Source organism: Solanum stenotomum, chromosome 8 (genome assembly GCF_019186545.1).
Source record: "Solanum stenotomum isolate F172 chromosome 8, ASM1918654v1, whole genome shotgun sequence".
Classification (NCBI taxonomy): domain Eukaryota; kingdom Viridiplantae; phylum Streptophyta; class Magnoliopsida; order Solanales; family Solanaceae; genus Solanum; species Solanum stenotomum.
The window spans coordinates 12,795,693-12,819,017 of NC_064289.1; the positions used below are offsets into that span (position 1 = coordinate 12,795,693).

The 23,325-nt window shown below is 31.2% G+C and overlaps 2 protein-coding genes across 2 annotated transcripts; one reads left to right on the forward strand and one right to left on the reverse strand.

Annotated features, from left to right (window-relative positions):
• Positions 1 to 15,502: 15,502 nt before the first annotated feature.
• Positions 15,503 to 19,483, forward strand: LOC125872658 (NAC domain-containing protein 30-like). The gene is made up of 4 exons (XM_049553419.1): positions 15,503 to 15,657; positions 17,008 to 17,199; positions 17,389 to 17,660; positions 18,718 to 19,483. The coding sequence occupies exons 2-4, from the start codon at positions 17,040 to 17,042 to the stop codon at positions 19,270 to 19,272; spliced, it is 987 nt and encodes a 328-aa protein (XP_049409376.1). The 5' UTR covers positions 15,503 to 15,657; positions 17,008 to 17,039; the 3' UTR covers positions 19,273 to 19,483.
• Positions 19,484 to 21,182: 1,699 nt separating this feature from the next.
• Positions 21,183 to 22,878, reverse strand: LOC125872651 (beta-amyrin 6-beta-monooxygenase-like). Its single transcript, XM_049553414.1, has 3 exons — positions 21,914 to 22,878; positions 21,652 to 21,839; positions 21,183 to 21,568 (listed from the first exon to the last, which is right to left on the reverse strand). Exons 1-3 carry the CDS (start codon positions 22,848 to 22,850, stop codon positions 21,269 to 21,271), a joined length of 1,425 nt encoding a protein of 474 aa, XP_049409371.1. The 5' UTR covers positions 22,851 to 22,878; the 3' UTR covers positions 21,183 to 21,268.
• Between the last annotated feature and the right edge of the window lie 447 nt (positions 22,879 to 23,325).

Below are 23,325 nucleotides of genomic sequence, written 5' to 3' on the forward strand. Positions count from 1 at the left end.
AAGAAATATTTGTAAAAAGTCTGTAGGATTCCCCTACACAATTAATCCGATTCATTCAAAGATGATCCAAAGAACCTGTTTCTATCCTATGGGCTATGTTTAACATTGGGCTTTCAACTTTTGTGGACTGGGCTCCAAATGATATTTTTCAACATTGGGCTTTCAATTTTTGTTGGACTGGGCTTCAAGTTGATAATTTGTCAATTTGGATGACAGCTTTTATTTAGTAGTACAAATGAAGTTACTGGTTTTATTTCATAGACAAACAAATTAACAATCATTTTTCCCCAACTCATGGTGTCCTATTATCTCTTAAAAAATATTTATATTACATCTGGATCAGGAAATGAGAATTGAACTTACACTATATTACATAGAAAATTTTCACTGATACAACTAGACTATATGTGTTGATGATACCCGTGGGGGACCTTATTTTAATGTTTCTTTATGACATACCAGATTTTATAGCAGAATTTAGTCAATATATTTTGATTTTAAGTTTGTTAGGTATATGCTTTACTTGAGTCGAGGGTCTATCAAAAACAATCTCCATGCCTTCACAAGATAAGGTTGTATACACACCACCCTCTCTTAATCTCACATATCACTGTTGTAAGTTAGTTGAATATAAAAGAGAAAATGGTCTAAAACCCCTCCAACCTATACCCGAAATTTCAACTACACACTCTAACTTTACGGGTGTCCTATTACCCACATGAACTTTATATTTCTCTATTTTCTACACACCTAAGTGCTGACCTGTTATGGGAGGTGTTCTCACCTCCTCTAGGCACGTTAGAAGGTTAATTTTGACGAAAAATTCCTCCTTCTCCAACGGTCATCTTCCCCACCTTTAAATAAACAATTATTTCTTCTTCCCCACCATTAACCCTTGCTCCTTTTATAAAAAAATTCACAATTTCCTCTCAAAATTAAGTAGTGTTTAGTTGTTAATGTTCATTTCTACTTCAAATCTTGAATTTAGGGTTTGTAATCTGCTCTAATTTCTTATTTAGGTCTCTAATTTGAATTTTGAATTTTCTTGAAATTCATCAAAAATGGCAAATGAAAACTTGAATAAGCTTTGTATGGATAAATCAGACCCAATGCACAACGCTGTAGTGAGATGCAAACACGGAATTTTGCTGAATTTGCAAACTTCTTGGTCGAAATTAAATCCGGGAAGAAGATTTTGGTCTTGCCCATGCTATGGTGTATGTGTTTTTCTTGTAATCTTGCTACACTTTATTTTGAACGATGCTAATGTACTATTTTGGATCATTTTCAGTCTAAAAATTGCAAATTTTTTCGATGGAGGGACAAAGAAGAAGTGGATCCAAGATCAAGTTTTATCCTTCCAAGATTGGTGAACAAAATCAATGAATTGGAGCAAGAATTATGTATTAGACAGGTTCATATTGACAATTTGAGGAACTCTAATTTGTTATTGGAGAGGAGACTCAACAGAAGGTTGAAATGGTGTAGGTTCAATAGGAAGATACTTTTGTGTATTTTGATTTGTGTTGTTGCTATGTTCATCAGCAACCAGTACTCCAGTAGTTCAAGTGTTGCATATTTGGATTTCTCTTTGATTTGTATTGTTGTTATGTTTAATTAAAATTGTCAATATATGTGTGCCATTTTGTATCTATGATGTCAATTGAAGCTTGTATTAATATGCAACACTTCATCAACAACCAACAACCTAGTCATCCATTCATACTTCAACATAGACAACACAACACCATTTGTAAAACACATAACCAACACAACATATGTAAGCACACCTGAATAACCAATACAATTCGATAGACAACACAACAACCATTTTAAAACACAACATCACCATTCATTCATAAGGCATCACATAAGGCAGAATTTATCAAAATAAAGTCATATTTACAAGGCCTCACATAAGGCAGAATTTACCTAAATAATGTCATATTCAAAAGCCCTCACATAAGGCAAAATTTACCAACAAACAAAATCCAAAATAGCAGGCCATTAATGCAACATGTATGGACTAACTTAAAAGTGCTTAAATACATCAACATCACTACAATTTCCATGGCATCTTTGACTGTGAAGAAGTGTCATTTTGACTTGAACTACCTCCCATTGTCTTCTTTCTTTGCTTCTCTATAAGCTCATGAAGCTTGCTTGTTGATATTGCTGCTTTACCATTCCATTTCAGCTTAGTAGTATTACTTGGTGTATAACCAATGTCACCAGTTACATCAAATGATCTTGTCACTTTTGCTTGTCCAGTAGAGTAGATCTTACTACTTGGCATGCCAGGCTATAGTAAAATTAGGATTATATCAATATTTAAGCTGTTTAATTAAACAAAATTAGGATTATAATTCAATATTTAAGCTTATAACATATATCACAGACTTACATTCATGACTTTGAAGCCATTTGCAGCTTGGAACACACCCATTTCCATGACTCTTGGTCTTTTCTCTAGAGATGTGTTTCCCCTGCCCCTACCTCTTCCTCTATTAGTAGTACCAGCTATTGAAGATGATGCATGATAAGTAGTAGGAGCAGAAGAGGATGCAGGAAAATCAGTAGGTGCAGTAGGTAGGGGAGGTGCACTAGGTAGGAGAGGTGCACTAGGTGCTACTGATGATGTTTTTTTTATCTTCCTCTTCCCTTTTTTAGTAGAGGCTCACCTTCTGATGGTGCTGATGGAGTTTTCTATACATATAAGAGAAAAAGTAAGTCATAAATTAAGAAAAAAGTAAAACAAGTTCAAACATTACCTTTGGTTTGCCTTTTCCCCTGCCTGAACCTGTTGGTTCTGCCCTTACTGATACAGTAGGTGATGGTGCACTTTTTCTTGTTGATGATTCAACACCTTCTCTTTGAGGACATCATCTCTTGTTATGGCCTCTGACATGACATATATTGCATGTCATTGCAACTCCAGTCCTAGGAAGCTTCCCAGATTTCTTAGTTTCTCCAGTTTCTTTCCTTCTAGCTTTAAGTGGTCTACCAAGCATGTTTGTGATTTCTGGTGGCTCAATAGTGGGGTTTGTAAAAACTGGCCACATCTCCATGTTTGTGAGTGGTTCAATAACATTGGCATAAATCCTCAAGTAAGTTTCCTTACTGTAGCAACTGTCTATATAGTCATAAATAGAGAACTTCTTAAAGTATAATGCAGCCACAACATGTGCACATGGTATGCCCCTTAACTGTCACACCTTACAATTACAAGTTCTCTTAGCAATATCCATTTTGTGTTGACAAAGCCCTTCTTTCACTTCAAATCCAGTAGCTCAATTAAACTCAATGGTACAGTCCATAGACCTACTAATGTTCTCCTCTAAAACCTTCAGAGCCATTGGAGAGAAATTACACTTCCAAGTACTTGGGAACTTCCTTAATTTGGCTATTCTTGTCATCATCTATATCTTCAAGCATAGTAATGATGGTTTTGTGTCTAGCAGCCAAGATCCATGCATTAAAACACTCAGACATGTTGTCATCTACAGAGTCACACTTTACTTCAATATTAAAGTAAACTTTGCACCAAAAATTAATGTTGTAGTAGATTAAGTTATCCATCATTTTTTCTGGACCTAACAACTTCATCTTCTCTATATTGTTCCTTAATTGAGACTCAAATGTACTCTTAGCTATCTTCCAAAATTGTTGGCTTCTTTGAAGACCCCTCCAATCCTTAGCCTAGTTAGCTAATATGTGCCTAACACACATTCTATGTTCACACTTAGGTAATACATTTGTAATTGCTACAGACATTCCCTGCAATAGATAATGATTAGGTTACAATTACATGTATAAATTAAAAATTACAAAATAACTTCACATACCTTTTGCATATCTGTAATCATGGTGAGACCTTCACCATCTCCAAGTCCCAGATCATCCTTTATGCACTTGACAAACGTGGTTCGTGTGTGTTTGTTCTCCTTTTCAACTACTGCCCAAGCAAGTGGCAGCATCTGATTGTTACCATCCTTGGCCACAACAACTAACAGTTGACATTTACAAACACCTTTAAGGAAACAACCATCTAATCCTATGCACTTCCTACAATGTATCCATGCCTTCTTTAAAGCATCAAAATAGATATAAAAATTCTGAAATATTGACTTGCCTTCTGCATCAGGTTCACCAACTTTTACAACACAACTGGTCCCTAGATTGGTCCTCAACAATTCATCCTTGTAGTCAAGTATTCTTCCAAATTCCACAACATGATCACCCATTATATCTTTCAATACTTTAGCTTTTGCTCTTCTCACAGTAGTCTTGCCAACATGAAGTTTTAACTTTTTCCTAATCATCTCCTGCAACTTGAAGACTCTTATGTTTGGTTGCTTAGTTATTCTTTCTGTGAATGCTTCAGATAAAAACTTTGCATTGCACATTTCTAGTTGTCTTGTTGCAAGTATGCTTTGGATTGTAAGTTTTTATCATGAAATTATTTGTTGTCTTGTCAAGACATCCAAACAAAAGTCATGGACAACCATCTTTGCTTCTCACCTACTTCTCCACCTGAACCCTCCTTCTAACTGCATATTTAGTTACTGCTTGTCTAAATTCTTTCACATCTTTAAACACCATGCCTAACTGCTACACAACTTTCTTTGCAGTAGGATCATAAATGATTTTTTGAGTTTTTGAACTCTTCTTTCTTGACAACTTTACCCTTCTTGATCTATCAGATTCATGTTCATCATCATTACAACACTCATCTTCATCTAACTCAAAACTATCCTCATCAGAACTTGCAAAGTAAGGCTCATCACCTCCTAGCCTTCCTTCATAACTTACTTTACCTGTTTCAGTTTCATCAAAACCTAGATCTGGTCCAGCTTCACCTATTGGTACCTCTTCATTGTCAGCTACTACTCTTTCCCTTATTTTCCTCTTTTGAAAACTTCTCTTTTCAGCCCTTAACTCCCCAACCTCTTCATGTACATCACTACCATACTCTTCCTCATCATTATCTCCAGCTAATTCTGCTTCAGACTTAACACTATCCTCAGTTGAATAATCAGAACCCTCTACTTCTTCTTCTGAGAAATCAGGTCTAGCAGGACCAATATCTATATCATCATCAGTAGCACCATCTGCAGTAGCAGTATTGAAAGGAGGTGTGGTAGTGAAAGGAGGTGAGGTTGAAAAAGTAGCAACAGGGTCCTCACTGTTTAAATGGTCTTCACCTACCCCAAAGTTAAAGTTTTCACTCTCACTAGGCCTTGTATTAAAAGCTGAACCAGATTCTCCCATATTCACATGACTACCATTTTCTATTAACATGGGCCCCACAATTGCCTCATCAACCAAATGCCTAACAAATACCTCCACTTCATCCCCATCTTCCAAGGAACACATCATGTCTAAAATATCCTTATCATTATCAATATATACCAAAATGCCACTGTTAGGTGCTTTAATACTAAAGGTGCAAGTTGTACTATATCCCAATTCTCTAATATAGTCTTTCAACTCAAAATATGACATTTTATCTACATCAACATCCAAAATTTTGTAACTTTTCCACCATTATATATTAGTTCCCCACTACTTAAATCTAACACCCTACCATGGTACCTCCTTAGAGTAATCAGTAAACCTATTCATCTCTTACCTAAAGGCAATAAAAAAAAATAGAATAGTAATTATAGACATACTCTAACTTGAGGAAGTCCCAAAAATAGAATAGTACTTAAAAACGAACAGAATACAACACATTAGCAAACGAACAGAATACAACATAGTACTTAGCTTCTCTATGAACATAATCTATGAACATAAATACAACACAGTAGCAGACTAGCAGCTTCTCTATGAACATAATACTAAGAAGAACATAAATACAACACTCCATGAACATAATATTAAGACGAACATAATACAAAATTACGCGACTTAAACGAGAAAGGGAAAAACCTAATTTCATAAAAAATGTGGTATAATATGGTGTAAATGAACACCTAACACTATAATCGTAAGCCACACATAAGATTTCACACAATGTTGCTCTTAATTTCACGAATCAACAGAAACCCTAGGGGATAAATCACAAACTTGAAATAAGGGATAAAGAACTAACCTTTTACTAAATTAGTTGATAGACTACGAAATGAAGTCGACAATACACAGCAAAATCGTTTGATGATAGCAAATTTGTTTGATGATCTCCAGAAATGCATTGCTAATGGAGAAGGATTGAAAATGAGAAAGGAGGATTTTTTTTGTTCTTTTACGTTTTAGGAGGGAAATGGGGGACAAAACAAGAAATGGGAGTTGAAGAGGAGTGGGACCCAGCGCGTGGAATCGCGCAGGCCTAATTATTTGGTCTATGTGTTAAGGTCAGCACTTAGGTGTGTAGAAAATAGAGAAATATAAAGTTCAAGTGGGTAATAGGACACCCGTAAAGTTGAAGTGTGTAGTTGAGATTTCGGGTATAGGTTGGGGGGGTTTTAGACCATTTTCTCAATATAAAAAGAATACCAAATCTTCTTCTAATTTAGGAACTTATATATTACTACACCATATAGAAAAGTACAAAACTAATTGAATAACAAATTTTAATCAATCATATATATATATAGTACTTTTCGTCTGAGATGATCATAACATGCCTTCTTCCAGCTTTCAGCACAAGCAACAGCTAATAACATATAATTACAAAAAGAGAAAAAAAAAGTTAAACTACAAGAAAAAGAATTGAAAAAGTAGAAAGTATATAACTGGAAAAGTGAAAATTGTACCAATAAAAAAATGGAAAAGGATACATGATATACAAATGGCATGGGGAATGGTATTTTATTGCTGGTCCAAACATCACAGCCTCATAAGAACAACAAATGTCCTGAGTTGTCTCAAACAAAAAACATAAAAAATGAGAGGAACAAGAAAGAGACAAAATGGAACTAGACTTGGAAAGTAATCATCAAACTGTATATAGGAGTTATATTATTTTAGTAAAATGAAAGTAGGAGAACATGGCTTATGTGGGGAGACATGTCTTTGTCAACCTCAACCCTACTTAAAATATAACCTCCCCCACCCCCCATCTTGTCCCCTCCTTCTCTAGGACCTTGTTAAGTCTTTTTCAAGTTTAGTTGCCTCCCCCCCACCCCCCACTTCAATCACATTATGCATGTCTTGCTCCAACTTGTGTTAAATGATACATAATAATCCGACATTTTTAACTTGGTCTCAACTGACATTTACGCATTTTAATATTCTTAAGCTTGTATAAAGTTGAACAAATAGACACATTCATCTTACGTGGAGTGATACATAGGACGCGTTTGTCTATTTATTCAATTTTAAACAAGTTTAAGTGTATACTTGTGTACACCCAAAGTTGGAGGGCATGGATATGAGCTGAAGCCAAGTCAAATAACATAGTTGTGTATTATGTATTTTTTTTTAAAAAATAGTCATGGTACTCAATTCAGTTTGCCTTAATCTAATTTCATAGGTTGCTAACTATTTTTCATCAACGCGAATATCGAATAACTCTATCCATCAAAATTTAAATATGGTTGAAAACTTCGATTAGTTTTTTTTTATAAATAAATTGGAAAAGTGTCTAAATTAGCTTCGGATTATTTGAAACTAACAACTTTCTTCACCATTAGTTTTTTTTTTGAATCTATATTACTAATTATTTAGTTCTACGGTAAGAAAAAGGTGCTATTTCCTAATAGAGCTTCAAACTGAATGTAATTTTAAATAATAATAAGAAATTAAGAGGTAAATTTGGACATTTTTTTTATCAAAAAGGTTGGATAATAAGTTACTTATCATTGTTATCTTTCTCATGTTAAGTTAAAAACTTATAATTACGTTTAGTTAGTTTCACTATAATCTAACATAGCACAAAACCTCTTCACCTAATATGTTTGTCACTCTAATTGACTCCATATATAAGTTGTAAATACTCACTCCTTTGTCCCATATTTGTAAACTACGTAAAAAGTACTATAAGTCACAATAATTGATAATTCAAAATATTTAAAATACATATGAAAATTTTACGATAAAAAATAGATTTGTTTGAATCTTGAAATTCAAAATGTGTCACATAAATTGGAACAAAAAAAAGTATCACTTTTTTTTACTCAATATAAACTTGAATCCTTTCAATATCCTTTTCATTTCCTTTTGTGGAGGTAGGGTATATATATAGTCTTTTTTAAAAATTTTTAATTTTAAATGTATATATAGTAGTAGCTAGCTAGATTTGTAATTTGGTATGGCATCATATACATGATGAAAGAGTTGAAAATTTAGGTTAGTTTTGTGGGGGAAGGCAGCAAAAAACTCCACAGGCCCACCAACCGCCCCACTTGCTTAGTTTACACTGTTACTTGTACAACAATCATTGGCCAAACCAATCCCCCACCCCAAGAAAAATAAAACTAGCTATAATTGGAGAAAAGGGGTTAGTTACCTGTTTGGTACAGTCAAGTTTTCGACAAGGTTACTTGATATCTGTTACTGATGGGAGGTGATAGATATTTCGTGAAATTAGTTGAAATGCACAAAAATTGACCTGGACAATAGGATCATAAAAAATATATTCTAATAATGATGTTGTTTATATCAATACTACTATAAAGAGCATATAAATTGATTTTTTAAAAAACTAGATATTATAATAAAATATTGTTATAAGAGTATTGTTAGTGAGAAATCTGACTATATAAGATTATGTGTGAGTAAGTATTTTTTTTAGCATTCTCAGTACTCCTTATAAAAAAAACTAGGATCCAAGAATGCCCCACAAATATGTTTCGAAAATCCTGTTTAGAGAAAGTGGTGTGTACGTAATCTTATTCCTATATATCTTGTAATAATATAAAGATTGTTTTCAATAGATTTTCAGCTCACATACAATATATCAACATAGCTCACGTACAATATATCAACATCAAGTATTTAAAAAAATTATAAAAGTGAAAAAGTCATTTTAAAATAAAAATATAGCAGCAACTAATAATAGGATAACTAAAGTCATGTAAATAGTCTAATACTCTGTGATAATAGAATCGAAAAATAATTAAGGTAGTAGTAGAGTAATAATGTTTCGAAAATCTTGTTATTATTAACCATAATTATAGTATCTGCATTTGATTACCATTTTCACTTTATTTTGGAAATTGGCGGCTGGAGAAGAGTTCACACCAATACACTTCAACTTGAGTAGCTCACATAAATGATTGTGCCTTCTTTTGCCATTTATTAAACAAAAAAAATCACATGAAATAAAAGTATAAAACACACATCTTGTCTTTTTTAGATATCAAAATTATAACTTTTAAGAAAAGACAAATGGTTTTACGACCAAGTCATGTCATTGTGATTTGTGAATATACTGTATAAATTAAGATCGATAAAATTAACCTGTAAAAATATAATTCACTTAATTTGTCATGTTTAATAGGTTTAATCATTCTTTATTAACGCAGTTTATTTTTACTTCAAGTTCGATCCATCTAAAAGTTGGACTATATATAATTGACCATGAGGCCTTTTTCTAAAATATTTTAGTAACTACTTTATTTTTTTAATATGTTACATATAACTATATTGAAAAAGAGATTTATTTACGCCAGATTTATTTTATAATTAAACAAATTATATATAAGAAATCAAAATTAAAATTGGTAAGCGTTGGGCTGCTCGGAGCTCCAACACATTATTTAACTCATTTTCACTCGATTCATCTCAGACTAAGTATTTATTAGATAAAAATGGACAATAATACATTTATTAATTCAATTCATTCTAAAATCGACAAATTCACATATCATGTTTCCTTAATACCTCAGGTGATGTTTTATAATGTAAATAATATTGACCTTGATTAGTCTATTTGTAATCAATGTTAATTAGCCAAAACTAGACGCATCGACTTGACTAAAAAATGTGTCACCTTCTTATCAACCTTTCAAACAAGTAAAGGGTCATTAAAATTAAATTAATGTAGATTATTAAAGAAATTAAACAAGTAAATTAACTATAAATAGAAAGGCCCACATTGTGAGGGAGATATTCAACCAATAGTATCTATTGTGGGACAACGTTTAGATATTTACGTTTTAAGGTTTGAACATTACCATGAATTTCAGGAAAATTAAACATAATTATGTGGGACATGTTTTTTTGGCCAGTCTGTCTTTTTTTCCTATTTAAAATTTAGTCTATTTTTGGTAGGAAATATAAAACATATTATTAATTTCTGATTTTGAAATCATTCTCCTAATAATTTTATTTTATTTTTAACCTTCTCTCTTTGCTCTAGAAGCTTTTCCACAAAATTATTATCGTCTCGCCTTACATTCTTCAAAGTTGAAATCCATGCATTATTGTCCACTTAAATATAAGGTATAATATATGAATGTGCTTTTAAACTTGGCTTTAGTTGGAATAATCTTTTGTCTTCAACTTTGAGTATGCATAAGTAGACACTTAAATTTGTATAAAATTGAACAAATAGACACGTTTGTCTTACGTAGCGTCCTATATGACAATTTGGGTTATACGTGTTTTATGTCACATAGGACGTGTGCATCTACTTATTCAATTTTATACAAGTTTAAGTACATACTTATACACGCCCAAAATTTGAAGGCATAGATGTTGACTAAAGACAAGCTAAATGTATTGTGCCTAAATGTAACCCTCAGAATCTTTTATATCGCGGTTTAAATACCCTTTTTGGACAAATTTAAAATTTAAGCCAAAATATTTGATCATGATCTTAAAAAATTTATTTGTTAGATCGACAGTATATGGTTCCAAGATTTATATTTACGCCATTTAAAAAAAAAATAGGTAAAATTTAAATAATGGCCTACAAATGATCATATTAACAATGATGAAGTGGCTTAAAATTTAAATTATAATTTTTTTTGCCTACATTAAAACTTAAACCATTGTCTTCTAGTGGTTTAATATTTAGTCATTATTTAAGATGAAAAAAATAATTGGTCATTATGATCAGGCTGATGAATTTGACTTCTATCAATTAGGTTAATTAGTGCAATTCATATCTATATTTTTTTTGTCATAAGTATGTTCGAATCATAAGTTTCTCAATGTAAAAAGTGAAGATATCATAATTCATATAATTTTTCCCTCTATATATATGGAATAAAAGTATTAACGAAAAGAAAAGGAAAAATTATTTAAATAATTTGTGAGTTGTTTCTAATTAGATTTAATTTGTCTGTCGTTATGTATACTGACCATGATGGTGACTCTATATTTTTGCCACTAATTTATGTGTCCTTTTCAAGATGACATGATAGTTATTAATCCACCATACTTTTATAGTTTTATTAATCAAAACCTAAGTAAGAGACAATTAAGGTAGTTGATTTGTGGTTTGTTGGAAAAGAAATACTATTATAATTATGTTAAATAAAAAAATAAAAGAAAGAGACATGTACAGTAGATGGGATTACACCTCTCTTAATCAAATGTCTTGAATTTAAGCTTTGTAATAAAAAAATCTTTAATAAAAAGCTTTTTCTCAGAATAAAATTTTATACGATGTAAATCTAAATTAATCGGAGGTTCAATATACGAATAAATAAAAAGTAAAAGAAGAAGAAGATGTGGAGAGGTCGGTAGATGATATTAGATTGCAATGATAATCTCAGATAGTACTTAACATCCATTGGTAGGAGGCTTGGGTCCATTCTTTTTGTCTCTTTCGGTTTAGCTATACTAATTTAAAAATAAATAAATTAATATACTATACAATTGGAACCTTCTTTTTATTTTTTATGTTTTTATATAGTTAAGGTAGTTAAATTAAATTATCCACTAAAAATTCAGAATTCATCTTTCACCAAATTCAACGAATAGTTTCATGATTTATTCTCTCTTGTTTTTTACTTGTTTGGTTTCATTTTCTGAGAGTCAAATTACATAAATTTTGATCAGTATTTTAAATTATATTTCTTAAAATCATATTAATAAGAAAAAACTTACAACTTATAAAAAAAAATAAAAAATATAACAAGTAAAAGTGAAACTATCAATATAATTACTTGAAATTCACAAATTTCCCATAGAATGGAGCTTGTAAATTATAATTCTTTCTTTTATCTCTTCAAGGTTAGAGTTAATTGAAGTGAAAGCTAATTATTAAGGAGAAGTGGCTAACCGACCCATAATATTATCCATTGTTGATTAAGACGTTTAGGAGAAAGCGTCACCTTGTCATTTTCTCACTTTAGTGCTTATACAGTTGGGCAATTTTCCAATATTTTACTGTAATATTTGGTGATTTTTTTTCACCTGTCTAAGTCTGGGTCTCGTTATCCATACCTCCGGTCGAGTGTCAGAAGAGTGTTGCAAAAAGATAAAGATCTGCACTTCCCTTTTACAATATAGGAGGATCAAGTTTATATCTTAGATCTACCTTTTCGTAATATAGTGCACTCATCTTCCTCTTGAAATCCTAAATATGCTTCTGACTGGTGAAATAGAGTTATCAGAAATTGATTAAATTTATATTTTAGATCCACATTTTTATAATAGTGCACTCTTCATCCTCTCGAGAAATTTCAAATACGCCTTTACTTGATGAATAGAGTTATCATAAACTCTGTACTGATGGAAGGTAACAAATAAAATGATCCACGGATTACAATTAAAATAGAATAAAAATAGAAGACCTAAGCATAAATCCTCCTCCACTAGTAATAGCCTTGTACAGAAGGCAAGAGTGCATCTAGAAGATATAGTAATATGTTTCCTTAGATTTTGTATTGCATTCCATGCTTGGCTTACAATTTTTTTTCCTTCTAATTAATCATTCTTGATTTTTTATTTTTATGGCCTAAAATTCAATTGATCTTATTTTATTATTTCTTAAAAAATGCCATTTTTTGAGATCTTCTCTTTTACTGTACTCAAGGCCTACGAACTAAAGGGTACCCGTGAAAATAGGATTAGAAAAAGTGAAAAACTAACTTTTTAATTGATAAATATGTGTCAACCACAAACTTAAATCTTGAAAAATAAAATAAGTAAAAAAGTGACTCTTGTTTCTGTGTTTTCTCACTCTTATATGTCATTTTTTTTGTCTTGGAAGATGAATTTATTATTATTATTATACTAGTAAGCAAACGTGTAATTTCATGGAGCTTGCTTGTTGCTTAAACACTTAATTAAGAGCGTTGGAGAGATTTATCTTTGAATAATTACATCATCGATCTATGATTTGAATTATGAGTTCGAATTTAAATTTCATGACAACCTATTTAGTTTATTGAATTCGAATGTATTATTTATATTTGTTTAATATAATTTTTAACATATATATATATATAAGGCTCAATTAAGTTAAGATTACTAGATATTTCGATTGATATATCGAGATAAAATATTACTGAGGAATTTTCCTATATATTAAGAGAGGCTGACTTCTAAAAAGAAATCAGTGTTGAAAATATAAATAAAATCATGGGCTACAAATTAATATCAACCATTAATTACAAATTGTAATGATTTTAACTTACATGATTAATTAGTTTCATGAGTTGACAGCATGGACATCCACGTGGATTCCAGGTGTGCCAATTGTCCAAGGGCGGCGCACCAAACAGACCACAAAACCTGGGATTGTTTACCGTCACAAAATAATTTTCATGTTTTACTCTTCGAGAGCTAGCTTAATTAATTTTAAAAATTATATTAATTTAATATTTTAAAATTAAATTAAAATATTTAAAACTACATGAAAAGTACTTTTTTAAGTACATTATAATTCTTCTCATATCAATATAGTGAAGTATTCTTTAAAATATTAATCTAAGTTTAAATGATTTTGACTTTTGAGAAACTAAACGTGATATAAAGTATATATTTTGGATGGGAGGAATTCATTTTAAAATTTAATTACTTAATATTTAGAATTAGCTCACCATTTGATTAATTTAGTTCCATATCAAGTAAGTTCATTAAGGAAATAATATCCTTTACATTAATCTCAATTAAAGTTAAATATATTTCATTAAAGAAATGAGCTATATATTCCCTTATTTAAGAAGTTGCTTCAGTTGTTTGTTTCATGGTTCTAATATTTTTTTTTTCGTGAATAGCTGGTTATAGCCTAGTGATTGGTACTTCAATATATGTGTAGGATTTTCTAAATTGCATAAATTAGTAAAATAATAATAATAATAATAATATATACTGAATCCGTGTTAATACGAAAAGAGAAAATTAGTTCTCAAAATATAAAGTGGAAATATTAGTAATATATATATATGGTCGAAAATCTTAGAGCATAATATAACGGTGGCGTGAATTTTTTTTGTCACGCCGTCCAAATAAACCCTTTCATCTAATCTGCCAACCCCACGCGTAATCATCAACAAACAATAACCCCCACTACCCCACCCCCCCTCGTAACAAATTCACACAATTTAAGCTCATACTTCAAAAAAATATAACTTATATACCTTGTTAGTTTTTTTAAACAATTAAAATTTGTAATCTATTACAATATGTTAATCATATCACTTTTTATCTAAATTAGGGAGAGGTGATTAAACGTGATATTGTGGAATAACGAGAGATAGAGATAGGCTGAAAAAGTGTTGGAGAAAGTGATTAGACAGACATACTTTGACATATTTGCAGTTTATTGAGTACATGATTCTAGATAGGAGGATATAAATGTCAATAATTAGGGTACAAAGTTAATAGGTAGTCGAGCGTTGTCTTGTTTCTCTTATCAGTATTATTATTCTCCTACTATCTTAATTAGTCTTTAATTTTATTACTCCCTTTGTTTCAACAACTTTTTAATTTCAATTTTTCCAGAAGACCATAAAATTTATATTCTACACATCTTTAATTTTAATACCGTAAGATTTAAAAGACTTTTTTTTTTACTTTCTTAAATTTCCTCTCAAGTCAAAACAAGACATCAAAATTGAAATGGAGAGAGTATTACGTGCTGCTTCCGTTGTTAGCTCCCATTATCATATTAAATGTTGTTACTATTGTTCGATCTTTTTTCTATTATTTTCAATTCGACTTCTTCTTCATTGTATTTTCTTTTCATACTGATTTTATTGTGCTCTACGTAAGCTTAGAATCCATCTGAAACAATCAACTCTCTACCTTTACAAGTAAAAATAATTAAGACTGCATACATTCTTTACAAACCTCACTTCTGGGACACTGAGTACTCGATGTTACATTGTTGTTGTTATATAAAATAAAATATTATAATTTGTATCTAAGTAAATTGATTGTGTAAATATTTTTTAACAAAGAGATGCATATAACTTTAAATAAGTTTTTATTTTTCCTTTATGACCAAATTATGTTGAAAACATTCTGTCACAATCATAAATTCCATATTATTTTTTTGTGTGTACCTGCTTATCACATACTACTAGTTAGCTAGAGTCTCTCTCTATATATTTGTATATCTTTCTCAACAACAACATTTCAACCAACACCTCATTTATCAACTCATTTCTAATAGAGTCCTCTCCTTTAATATTTTCTCCTATTCCCCAAACTTCATTTCACTCACTCTTTCAAGAATTAAATTTAATTTTCTCCCATACTTTTTCTGTTTCTGATCAGCTATAGCAAACTGCTAAAAGGGTTATATTTCTGGTTAGTAAATATCATCTCTCTCTTTGATCTTTAGTTCTTTTCTTGATGCACATGAACTCAATTATATGGATATATGTATTTCATGTGTTAGCTAGTAATGATAGAATCGGAGCGGACCTAGTATGGAAAGTATGAATCAGTATAACTCAATAATTTTGATACAAATCTCGAATATTATTGCAAATTCTATTGAATATGTATGTATTATATAAACCATAAAATTTATAAACTTCAAATTCTGAATTCACATCTCTATCAAATTTCGTTTTTTTTTTATTAGGGGTTTGAAAAAAAAGGCAATTGATTGATTTTTTTCTTGAATGTTATAACTCCAAGGTTATGAAGTGAAAAGTGGTATGCATAAGGTTGGGTGTGTGAAATTAAAAAAGTTTTATTTTCTGAAGGGATCATGTGTTATTGAGTGGACTGCACTCAAAGAAATCATTTCATATTTTTTTCTTATACATATATTTATCTTGGAATGTAAATTATTTAACACAAAGTCAACGTTTTCGGCTGTTTTCCTGTTGCCTAGTTAATAAATGATCATACAAACTACAATAATACTATACATGCAACTAATTAGGCCATTGGCTTATTGATCATTATTTCTTGTGGATTCTCACGTTTTCTTGTTTAGGTATATATCACTATATATTGGTATATATGCACTTATTGGAAATTACCAACAAAAAATTTAAGGAAGAAAAATACTCATGTTTCAAAAAGAATGACCCAATTTTCTTTTTAGTCTGTTTCAAAAAGAATGATTCATAACATTTTGGTACATTTGACATAACTTTAATTTAGAACCACAAGATTAAAAAGTCCTTTCTTTTCTTAAACTCCATTCCAACTCAAACTAGACCATTCTTTTTGAAACGATAGGAGTATTTAAATTATAGTGTAAGATTTGCGTACATCATACCCTTCCTAGATTTCACTTGTGAAATTATACTGGATATGTTATTTTANTTTTTATATATATATATATATATATATATATATATATATATATATATATATATATATATATATATAACGTCCTTAACCCCACTATGTCTCTTGATGATGAGACTTGTGCTCACGAATGGATATGAATGATTAGAAATCAAGAAGACAAGAGAGTGTAACATTCACTCTTTTGTGCAAATTGCAATATATTCAGCTTCACACTATTGATGAGAGGATTTAGTCTTTTTTTATTATTATTATTTGTATAAAAGTTACTTTTTGATATAAAGGAGCCAGCAGAAGAAAATATTATCCAACATAATTTGTAGTAGCTACAAGTACTCACATTTTTTCTCCAGTCTTCTTATTAACTCTTTTATTTATAATTGTGTTTAGAATTAATATAAAGTTGATCAAGAAAATCAAGAATGGAGATGGATTCATGTGTACCTCCAGGTTTTAGATTTCATCCAACAGAAGAAGAACTTGTTGGATATTATCTCAAGAGAAAGATTAATTCCCTCAAGATTGATCTTGATGTCATCACTGATATTGATCTTTATAGAATTGAGCCATGGGACATCCAAGGTACAATCAACCTATATCGTTCAGACTCTTTAAAAATGTTGTTGCACTCATGTCAGACACTATAAAAATGCGGAATATCCAAAACACACACATTAATATTTTTGAAAAGTCCAAACAACAAAACTTATTCTTTACCATGATTTCTAACAAGTTTTTTTTTTTTTTTAAAAAAATTGTTCCTTTGTACAGATAGATGTAAACTTGGATATGAAGAACAAAATGAGTGGTATTTTTTCAGCCACAAGGATAGGAAATATCCAACAGGAACAAGAACAAATAGAGCCACAACAGCTGGATTTTGGAAGGCAACAGGAAGAGACAAAGCTGTTTTATCAAAAGAGAAAATAATAGGGATGAGGAAAACCTTAGTTTTCTATAAAGGAAGAGCTCCTAATGGAAGAAAATCTGATTGGATAATGCATGAATACAGGCTCCAATCCTCTGAACATGCTCCTCCTCAGGTCAGTTTGTGTATACCTCGACTAATTTATGTAATACTCACTATCTTCCATCAGTATAGATATCAGATAGCTCCATCCATCAAAAACAAGATATATAGATAAGAAAAAATGAACTAATAATTATTATTTTTACGATCTTTGCTGGAATTTGAATATGAAACCTTTTTGTGTATTTCGTGAAAATGTATATGTATCAATGTTTTAAATAATATCTACACAATCAATTGAGATTTATAAAATATATAAACGGATAAATCTTTAAAAATTATAATGAATGTTAATTGGTAACTTAATAAAAAATAATAACAAGCTAATAGGTTAAACAACACTAGTTTTGTGGAAAAAAGTTATAGATACTAATTGTTTATATAACTTAAATATTGTTTATAAAGAGTTTAAGTTCTACTAATTATTGTTTACACAATGAAGTGCTTAGTGCCCACTTTTTCTTTAAAGGTTCATTCATGTCTTTGAGTGCAATGAAAGAAGTGATGCAAATTGCAATTATGTAACTTTACCATACTTTTCGAATTAATTAAAAAAGGACAAGAAGAAGTCAATTGTAGTGGGAATTAAACAAGTAGATAACTCCACTAGTGGATTCTTAACTTAGGAAAAATCAAACAAAACTAACTTAGTATTATTACTACTCCACCCCTTTAATTAGCTAGCTAATCACAATTGAAATGAGTTTTACTTGCGTAAACTTGCAATGTAAAAAAATTTCACACTGTTAAGTGTACAATTTACATGTTATAGCACATCGAATTTCACTATTTTCAGGTTATTAATTTCACTTATTATGAAAAACTACTAGCTATAGTACTTATCTTTAGGCAACATGATATCAAAATTGTAGCTAGAGATCAAGGTACATGTTCGACCAAAATCAATGATTTTGATCTAAACATGTACTAATTATTGATTTAAAATGATTGGATTGATTCTGAACTCATAGGCTTCAAATTCTGGCTTCGTCTCTGCTGGTAAATATATAATTTCTATTACAATATGAATGTATAAAAAGTTAAAACTTAATTGTAATTTGATTATGCAGGAAGAAGGATGGGTGGTATGCAGGGCATTCAAGAAGCCAAGTCCAAACAAGCAACCAAATTTGGATGCATGGCAAAATGCTTATTATATTAGAGGAGCAAACACCACGAATTATAGACCTAATTCATCATTATCAGAAATCACAACTATTCCAATGCAACATCATCAACCTCTCAATAATATTAATGCATTCAACCAAACAACAAATTTCCCTCAATTCACATTTAATCCATCTCATGATCATCATGATTATCAAAATATGATCATTAATAATTCATCAACCCAAAATTTCTTTGAGAATCAAGTACTAGTTCATGACCTCCCACAACTTGATAGCCCTACCATTTCAACAAGTTTTTGTACGAGAGATAATATAAGCCTTGGTGAACAGAGTTACACAGTCAATTACAACAATGAAGATGATCGTGGCGATGAAGAGAAGCATAATAATGGGATTAATAATAACCAATTTTATGGTGATTGGAAGAACTTTGACACATTGATTGAGCCACCTTCTCATATAAGCCATTTGCTTGAGTGCTTCCCAGATTTATAGTTTCCAAGAAGAAGAAAGTATATATTATGAAAATCTTATGATGAATATTAGATTTTTTTTTTTTGGTTTCTAGTAAAGAATTTCAAGGAAAAAAATGTGGAAGGAAAAAGGCTGCTGCAAGGCATATGTGGCCTTATTATTAGAATTCAATTGTTCATCTTTCATTTAACTTGTTTTATGATGTTAACTGTGAATTGATGTTATTATGTATATCTACTGATCAAAGAAGCTCTTTTTTTGGTTAGAATAAATTAAAATCTTTCTTCTTGAGTATTATTCTTTTAATTAGGGGTCTCTTTGTCATACAAATATTTGAATATGTACGTGTTTTCAAAGAAGGAACTGAATGTATGTAAAGATATATATCCACTGTATGAGTTATGATCAACTGGATTCAATGTATATGTTTTCAAACGGTATGTGCATACCAACTTTATAGGAATTAAGGATATGTAAATTGTATATTTTATGGGGAAATCAACACCTAAAAATATATATTGCATATATGTTATACGTGTATGTCAGGTATTTGTAATCATTTCTATTGAGAGAGTGCTTATCTTCTATAAATATAAATAAATGGGAAAATTATGCAAAATAACAAACATTTAGCCTATATCGGGTACTAACGACAGTTTAAGAAAATTGTAATTTGTGGCTACAGTTTCTCTAATTCTTGCTATTCGCCTGATTTGTAATAATTCGAAATTCGTATAATGGTTCATGATCGTATAAATCCAGAATTTTGTACATGCTTACCCTAGCTATTTGTATACGATATATAAATAACTCATAATAAGTTACCCTGTTTATATATTGGCAAGCGAAATATACAAACGGAGTTCTGAAAAATTTCTGAATGTACAAATACAAAATTTGTACATACTTACCTTATTACTATATTCGCAAGCGAAATAAACAAATTGACAGAAATATAAAAACCAAGCCTCCATAGTAAAAGAAACTATAGTAGTTATGGAACACAATTATCGAAATTATAGTTATAGAGTCTTATTATGTCTATTATATTTGTTATTCCTGAAATTTTCTCATAATAATATCACTGTGTTTTGGGCTAAAAAAGAAAGAAGGCATGGGCTACTTTGGCGAATCCAGAACTAGCATAAGAGGCCCAAATGTGATCTTAATCCAACTAAAAAGCATGTTATTTGACGTCTTAATTATTTGATGGACACATTTCTATAGCTAAATGTTATGTGCTTAATTATTTGGAAAAATTACATAATTAGACATACTTCACTACCATATATACTATTATTATTATCTATACTTCTAAAATATTATGTATCTTACCATTAAGTAAGAGTTTCCTACCATATATTGAGGAAGATACACGTAGATACATGTATTTTTGCTAGGGGAGAGGAGGGTGAGATTTGTTATGTATTATAGATACATGCGAATCACACTAGATACACGAAAATACATATATTTGATGTGATTCACATGTATCTAGGATACCAGATACATAGGAGAGTGACGAGCGATTTGGAAGAAAGGCAAGGGAGGCAACCGAGATTTGTTATGTATCTCAGATGCATGCGCATCCACTTAGATACAATGTATCTAGCGCGAGTTACACCTAATTTTGACCCATATATTCCAAGATGCATGTTTTTGGACGTATTTGGAAGTATCTGGACGCACCAAAATCTTGTAAGATACGTAATATTTCAAACTAGATTGAGATCTAAGTAATTATAGCTCCTAAACTAGTGAGATTTATGTAACTTTCCCTTGTTATTTACCTGTCACTCTGAAAATCAGAGGTATAATTTCACCACTAAATACACTAGAAACAGAATTACTAGTAAACACAAACTAATTGAATAGTATAACAGATACTGTATTTCCATAAATTGATAATATAACTTATTGACATACTACATTACAATTATTTCAGGTTTATATTAGATGATGATTACCAAATCTTAATATTTCTCAAACCAAATGAAACAACAACAGTATTTTCAAGTTAATTTCCATGAGGCAGAAGGCGAACAGGAAGGCCATAAACTGGAACAGGAGAAGCATGGAACACAATCTTCTCATCAGGAATGTCCTTTTCAAGCTTAAATCTTTTCACTACATTGTGCATAAACACTAGTACTTCCAATCTAGCATACTCTTTTCCAGGGCACATACGCGGTCCTCCTCCGAATGGTACAAATGTAAAAGGTGCAGGACCACTTCCTTCAAACCTTGAAGGATCGAACTTTTCTGGATCAGAGAAGTACTTTGGATTCTTATGTGTCGAATGAACTGACCAAAATGTCTGTAGAGAATACAATGACATATTAATTTCGTACAACGAGGCATAAATGAAGCTAGGTATATGTAGTAGGATGAAATTAGTACCTTCCACCCTTTTGGAATTGTGAAACCTGCATATGTAAAATCAGTGATTGTTTCCCTAAACGATCCTTGAGCTGGTGGAGTTAGTCTCAGTGATTCGCGAGCTGCATTCCATGAATACTTCATCTTCTCAATGTCCTCCCATGTTAGCAAATCCTCTGCTCCTTTTGACTTTGCAATTGCCATTTGCTCTGTCATTTTGGATTTTAATCATTATAAATACGCATATAGCATTTGGATTTTTTTGAATTTTAAGCATGGTTACCTCTGTAAACTTCATCATAAACGTGGGGAAGTTCAGCGAGGTACTTTAGTACACTCGTGACTGCACTACTAGTAGTCTCAAAGCTTGCTACTAGCATTCCTATTATATTGTTGGAAATCTCCATTTCACTCATGAGTTGTCCGTCTTCATCAGTAACAAGTAGCATTTTCGACAACAAGTCTCTGCCTGCTGTCTCTTGACTCTCTGTTAATTCCTTTCTCCTCTGTGTAATGATCCTCATAAGTTCATCCCTCACCATTTTCCCCCCTTTGATAGCGCGATTATAAGCTGTTCCGGGTAAATCAATAGGCATTGAGAACATCCCATTAGTAACAAGAGTGAAAGGATCAGCCAATCTCTTTATTTCTTCAGGATCAACGAGACTCATGAACAATCGACATGCTAAATCAAATGTGTACTTTTTCGATAAAGGGAAAGCTTTGACTACTCTATTAGAATCCCAATTTTCATCTAAATGTTCGCGAGCCATAGCATCCATAAGTGGAATGTATTGTTTTAGAGCCTCAGGCTTAAGAATGTCATGAAGAAAACTACGTTTTAAAGCCGATACTTCTTTCAATGAACTCTCCACGAACTCAGGGAAAAGCAACGCCTTTTTCATCGATTGTGGCCACCATGAGGTGAGAAGTTTGTTCTCACTTGAGAACAAGAACTTGTTCCCTTGTGCACCACAAAAGAATGCCATTTTCTCTCCCATGATTGATGTTTGAAACACTTCGGGTGAGTACTTCTCCATCCTATCTTTGATGAATTTCTGAGGGCCTAAAAGAGCAAACTCCATGTTTTCTCCTAACAATGGCCATCCAGAAGTTCCTGGTGGAAGGGTTTTACTACTCGAATCGCGTTTACGGAGGATGAAGATTAAAGTGAGAGGGAGGAGTAGTAGAGCTAATAGGTAGGGAACCATAACTTCCATATTTTTTTCGATGATAGATTAAGAAAATTAAAAGTGTTTTTTTGCCTATGTCTTGAAAAAATGAATGTAGAAGTGAACATATATATATATGAAGTATGAAGTGAAGGGCTTAAGCTAATTGGACTATAGAAGCAGAAAGACAATGACAACAAATAAGACAACTTGAAGGATATAGGTTAATATGAAAATTGAAAGAAAATCTTGAAATAATTGAATGGAATTTTGGCATTTATTGTTGTGCTTTAAATTAATAAATAAACAGAAGACAAGATTTATTCTCTACTTTGTCCTTGTCTATGCCTAACAATATCTAGGGCAAAAATAATTGAGTGAAATTTCCAAAAGGGCAATAAAAAATAAGGCTGAAATCAAAGGGCAATATTTAGACGGAGGGTGACGTCGTGAAATTTTATGGAAGAAGATGTTCCAATGCGCCTTACAAGGCGCAAGGTGACATAATACTTGGTAAGTCGCA